The 6,594-nt window shown below is 42.9% G+C and overlaps 1 protein-coding gene across 1 annotated transcript; it reads left to right on the forward strand.

The window, feature by feature from the left end:
- The first annotated feature begins 1,168 nt into the window (after positions 1–1,168).
- LOC139448115 (heparan-sulfate 6-O-sulfotransferase 2-like) lies at positions 1,169–3,939 on the forward strand. Its single transcript, XM_071229632.1, has 2 exons — positions 1,169–1,626; positions 3,381–3,939. The coding sequence occupies exons 1-2, from the start codon at positions 1,169–1,171 to the stop codon at positions 3,937–3,939; spliced, it is 1,017 nt and encodes a 338-aa protein (XP_071085733.1).
- Positions 3,940–6,594: the final 2,655 nt, after the last annotated feature.

Here is a 6,594-nt window from a genome sequence, read left to right on the forward strand (position 1 = left end):
TCGGATTTTTCTCCTGTATAATTTTCGATAGGAGTCCTTGTGACCGAAATACTTCAAACCACAGGTAGGTCGATCGTCAGTTATTCGATATTTTAATAGCAATAGTCTGTAAAAAAAATATCCTTTTACAACGGGAAAGAAGATTTTTTCTAGCATTTCCGACAGCTTATACCCTGTATTCTAGGGCTGTATGAAGTGAAGGTTGTACGCCGACAGATTGTGCTATATATTGTGTCCTCCCGGAGGGCTGTTGTATGTGTCCACACACAAGCAGACTCTGCTCCTACAGCTCAGACCTGCATACACCTGTACGTTATGCCACGGTGGGCAGACAGTGCGCCCAGCTTTCCAACTGGTTGAGCAGTTGACAATCACAGGCTCTACTGACTTGTCTGTTGCATTGATGTACAGCCCCGAGCACTAGACGCTGTTCTCAAAGCGCCGAACACTAGACGCTGTTCTCAAACAGCTCAGAACACTAGGCCTCCTACACAAGATCAGTAGACAGCGTTCCCAACAGTTGGACTAGTAGACGGTACAGTGTTCGTGGTAGTTGGAACAGTAGACGGTACAGTGTTCGTGGTAGTTGGACCAGTAGGCGGTACAGTGTTCCTAACAATTGGACCAGTTGACAGTGTTTGGCATACATAGTGGACAAGTAGACGGTACAGTGTTCGTGGTAGTTGGACCAGTAGACGGCACAGTGTTCTTAACACTTGTACCAGTTGGCAGTGTTTGGCATACATATTGGACAAGTAGACGGTACAGTGTTCGTGGTAGTTGGACCAGTAGACGGTACAGTGTTCGTGGTAGTTGGACCAGTAGACGGTACAGTGTTCGTGGTAGTTGGACCAGTAGACGGTACAGTGTTCGTGGTAGTTGGACCAGTAGACGGTACAGTGTTCGTGGTAGTTGGAACAGTAGACGGTACAGTGTTCGTGGTAGTTGGACCAGTAGACGGTACAGTGTTCGTGGTAGTTGGAACAGTAGACGGTACAGTGTTCGTGGTAGTTGGACCAGTAGACGGTACAGTGTTCGTTGTAGTTGGAACAGTAGACGGTACAGTTGGACTAATAGACCGTGCCTGGCATACATATTGGAAAGCTGTACTCTTAGACAGTTACGTTTACTGAGGCTGACGTAAGCTTGGGTTTGGTAACAGTAAATCATGCCGCCATCTTCTCAGTTTGTTTGTTCGACACGCGCAAGATGCTCATTTTCAAAACCTCTGAAGACGATGGTGGTTGGTGCAATTGTACTCGGCTGCATTTGTTATGTCAACATCGGAGGCGACGGAAGCAAACGAAAAGAGCCGATGTTTCGCGAAATAGATGTTGCTAGAGATCTGCCGTTCGATGTTAACAAGGACGTGTTTGCACCGTTGAATATTCCAAAAACTGGAACACAGGTTTTAGTTTATTATATCACTCACAATTCTGATATCAAGCCTCGTTGTAGATTCTTAAAGGCCAAGGGCTTCAGGTGTGTCTCGGCTACTAATTCAACATGGCTACTTGGCGATTCAAAGAAGGGGTCAAATTGCGGCTCGAACTCGGACTGGACGGAGCTCACGGAGTGTATCGAGGCGAGATTTGCCGAGAACGAGGGAAAGACAGCGCAATCATCGTAAGTAACAACACGACACATACGACACCATTCGTGGCCAACTCGTGTTATTCCGGGACAAGCCGAATAGCGACTCGTGCCCCACTCATGGCCATTTTTGTGAGCGAGTTCCGTCTTAACGCAAACGGGCATACCTAAAACAATTGTCAGCTCGTTGCGTAGTGGTTCACATATATTTCCCCATATATTATATATATTTTAGATGCAATTTAAAGCTCATCTGGACATGCGGATTTATACAGTATGATTTAACACATTTAACTGTGTCTTGGGTATATTTTTAAATGCAAGACATGTTTGAAATCAAAAATTATTTCTGAGGGATTCTTTGACGAAGAACTTGAAATCATACGCGCATTCTGATTGGTTTGTCGTATTTTCGCACCTAACATTCATCGATAGGGGGACGAGTCTTCTTGCAGGTTACGAAAAGGGGCGAGTGGTGACGAAGATACGACACAAGCTATTAGCAAAGGCTTTGGTACTGATAAATGTTTAAATTATATTCCAACTCTTATAATCCAGCGTCGACTGTCAGAATAGAAGCGTTGCGTATGGTGTGTTAGCACCATACCGCCATGGTCGTCGATTTCATATAATGAGGACCCGTGAAGGTCCGGGGTAGAATAGGTCTTCAGCAACCCATGCTTGCGGTAAAAGGCGACTGTACTTGTCGTAAAAGGCGACTAACGGGATCGGGTGGTCAGGCTCGCTGACTTGGTTGATGCATGTCATCGATCCCAATTGCGTGGATCGATGCCAATGATATTGCATTCAGCAATATTCCAGCTATATGACCACGGTCTGTAAATAGTCGAGTCTGACCAGATCATCCAGTGATTGACATCTTGAGCATCGATCTACGCAATTGGGACACGATAACATGCATCAACAAGGTCCGGGGTTCGATCCCCGCCCGCGTCATACCAAAAGACGTTAAAAGATGGTACTTGTTGTTACCCTGTCTGGCGCTCGGCATAAAGGGGCAAAAACAAGTACTGGTCGGCTCGGAGTCAGTATACTGTGTCTGAGTGGGGTATTCATGTTAAACTGCGGCATGGTATCTCAGTGAGCTAGCACTATAAATCGGCATCAGTCGGGACTAGTACAAGCAGCCACACATACACGTGCATGCACGTCGCTATATAAGTGCAATAATCTTGGACGCGACATTAAACCTAATTTCACCACACCTCATTACTTATATGATTACTAATATGATATAATCTCTTAATACATTTTTTATCCTGTTCGAACCTTATGACATATTCATAAGCAATCACATCTGGGCAAGAACTGATACATCCTCATTTAGATGGAGGGGCGTTTTTTTTAGATCAAGTGCGTCTCGTTGTCGTTTTATTTTTGTGCGAATACCCACAACTATATGAGTTAGATATAGTAGATTCTGCAACAGCTAAGGAACAATGAATCGAGGCATCTTAGTACAAGTGGTATTCCGATTAATTGAGGCTCGTACTTATCATGGTTGATACATGTCATCGATCCCAATTGCGTGGATCGATGCTCATGATGTCAATCACTGGATTGTCTGGTCCAGGTTCGATTATTTTACAGACCGCCGTCATATAGCTGGAAAATTGCTGAGTGCGGCGTTAAACAACAAACAAAACAAAAAATTATAGGCAGTGTTTCACCGTACATCATTCGATTGGTTGTGATCCATATTTGACATTTAGGAGAACATGCCATTATTGTTGTTGTTGTTGTTATTATTATTATTATTATTGCAGGTACCGTTACATAACTCTTCTACGAGACCCAGTTCAAAGGTTCATCAGTGAATTTCTACGAACAAAGAAAATTGTCAAGATCGCCGATGTGAACAGTTGTCATGGAAGGCTTCCCTCGCAACTAGAGCTTCCAGACTGCTTCGATGCAGCAAGAAATCTGACACTGGATTGGTTTCTGGCATGTCGTTCAAACCTTGCCATAAACCGTCAAACAAGAATGTTGGCAGACTTGCGGCTTGTAAATTGCTACAACAAGACGGGAATGACCGAAAAGGAACGAGACAGAAGATTGTTAGAAAGTGCAAAAGAAAATCTGTTAAAAATGTCATTTTTTGGTTTAACAGATTATCAACACTTAAGTCAGGTTGTTTTTGAGGAAACGTTTCATGTTAAATTTCTTTCAGATTTTGAGGAGTTTAATGTAACGCATGCGAGAAAAGCAGTTATCTCTCCTAGCGACCTTGAAAGGATTGCCAAGGTTAATCATAACGATGTGGAATTATACAACTTTGCTAAGTCACTGTTGATGGAACGAGCAAGATATATGAATCTTCAGTAAAGAAAAGTAACGTGTGTTTTCCCTGGGAATCCAGGAGCGTTTATTAAACATTTTAAATGTTACCCTTGACTCTGACAGTGTGCAATTACTAATCTTCATTAAGTCATAAATATGTTACCGAGTAAGTGGCATGCAGACAAACTAGAGTGCTCCAATCATCGAACCGGGGGGCACGGGTGGCCCAGTCGTCTAAAGCGCCGCGATTCGCTGTGCAGAGTTGCGTCCCTTAGGCACGCCAGAAACCTATGATTGTGGGTTCGAATCCCGGTTCGCCCCGATCATGTTTCTAGGTTTGTCAGCACCATACCCGTGCTCGTGGGTTTCACTGAAGTGGTAAACGTCTGAGACCTGCATCACTTCGGGCTTTCCTCCCACATTAAGCTGACACGCCGTGATATGACTGGAATACTGTTAACAGCGGCGTTAAACCCAACTCACTCACTCACTCACTCACCAATCATCGAACCAACTCGTATACCTCAGCGGAAAGAATAGTTTTATATGGGAAGCCATTACAAAGCAAACATATTGCCATATTGCAAACAAACCAGTCTTCGTGTAAGTCACCTAAAATCCTGACTTACGCGCAGCGTTAGATATTGGCACTAGCCCTGTAGTCCTTGCCAAATTGCCCAAGAGTTAAGGTATCTTAAGGACCAGTAGAAAGTTGCCATTTTTATGGGTTTTTCATTATAATTACAAGTGGATTAAAACTGTTAGTTTCTACCACTGACGCAAATGGTTAAATGATCCCGTCATAAAGTGTTGTACGGTGGTCAGGCATGGTTAAATGATCCTGTCATAAAGTGTTGTACTGTGATCAGGCATGGTTAAATGATCCTGTCATAAAGTGTTGTACGGTGGTCAGGCATGGTTAAATGATCCTGTCATAAAGTGTTGTACGGTGGTCAGGCATGGTTAAATGATCCTATCATAAAGTGCTGTACGGTGGTCAGGCATGGTTAAATGATCCTGTCAGAAAGTGTTGTACGGTGGTCAGGCATGGTTAAATATTTTTCGCAGGAATTTTAATCTAGCTGTACTACTTAAACAACCTCCGCTTTTCCGCGTGACTATAGTTAATCTGTCATGAAAAAAATCGGGTGTTCTTTATCATCTTTTGAGTATTTAATATAAACTGCCGGGCAAAAGAAAGTACGCACTTGAAAATTGGATTTAACCAAGACGTAACAAACGTCACCAGAACGTAACTAGGCTGAACACAGTCGTCGACACACAGCAAACGGTGGGCCCAAAACACAACTATGATACCTGTATCGAATACATCATCATCGAGTAACTATTTCTTGTTTGTTTCGCTTTTAGAGACCACCTTCAAACATGGATGTATATTACTTTTTGCCCGACAGTTAATCTACATATTACGGTTGTGACTAGATCTGTATCTAGACCAGACAAATAGTGACTGTAAGTGGCTTATGGAGAGAACGCGTTTTCACGGCGCCGCGTGTGACGTTTTGTTCGTTTGTTTGTTTGTTGTTTAACGCCGTACTCAGCAATATTCCAGCTATATGATGGCGGTCTGTAAATAATTGAGTCTGGACCAGACAATCCAGTGATTGACATCATGAGCATTGATCCACGCAATTGGGATCGATAACATGCATCAACCAAGTCCCAAGTCTCCCAGGAAGCGCTGCCGAGTCGAACCCACCCAGAACCTTTCGGAGAAAGTCCCAACACTGCAGCCTTCTGATTGTCATTTCGAAAGCGAGGTCCGCATATTTGCCATGTTTTTCCTGAATCTTGTCAATCACATAAGATCATTTCATTGGATTCATAAAAAAGGACAAGATCAGGTTTGTTGGCCGGGATACGTCTGAGGCTGTTGATGGGCCTATTCCAAAGAAGTTTGTATTTATCATGTCCATGACGCCCTCTACATATTCTGGGCCGTACCATGGATGGACCTCAGTGTCAAAGCCACCAGTAATAATAAAATGATCGAGCCACTCCATCATGTCGCTTAAGATACTTTTTTTGTGCCAAAAGCTTAGCATCCACTGACAATATGTTGGACAGTCTCATTAAATTCATGGCATACATTTTTTGCATAGTAGTAGTAGTAGTAGTACCGTAGTATTTGTGGATCTCATTGCTCGTCTCGTGATATCCAGGAATATTGCTTCAAACCGCGTAAAACTATACATTGAGTGAGTGAGTATGGTTTTACGCCGCTTTTAGCAATATTCCAGCAATATCACGGCGGGGGACACCAGAAATGGGCTTCCCACATTGTACCCATGTCGGGAATCGAACCCGGGTCTTCGGCGTGACGAGCGAACGCTGTAACCGCTAGGCAACCCGACCGCCCTATACACTTACAATGAATTTGCTAATGTTCAAGTAATGGAAAAATATATTTGCGTACGCGGATATAAGACCACAACATGCAAATTTAATGTTAAAAAAGTCTTAATTTCATTTCTGTGAAGAACACAGTGTATAACAATTTCTAAGCGTTCGCTCGTATCATTCAGACTTAGTCAGCCAAAACGTTCATCTTTACTTCCGGTATCCTGTCTCCAAAAGTTTGACATTAGGCACCATATAAGTAAATAAATTAATAAAATTAATTAATAATAAAAAGTACATACTCACACACTATCAGGTGTATCTAATATTAAACATGTA

This window comes from Haliotis cracherodii, unplaced genomic scaffold, assembly GCF_022045235.1.
Source record: "Haliotis cracherodii isolate W230 unplaced genomic scaffold, xgHalCrac1.p SCAF_7, whole genome shotgun sequence".
NCBI lineage: Eukaryota > Metazoa > Mollusca > Gastropoda > Lepetellida > Haliotidae > Haliotis > Haliotis cracherodii.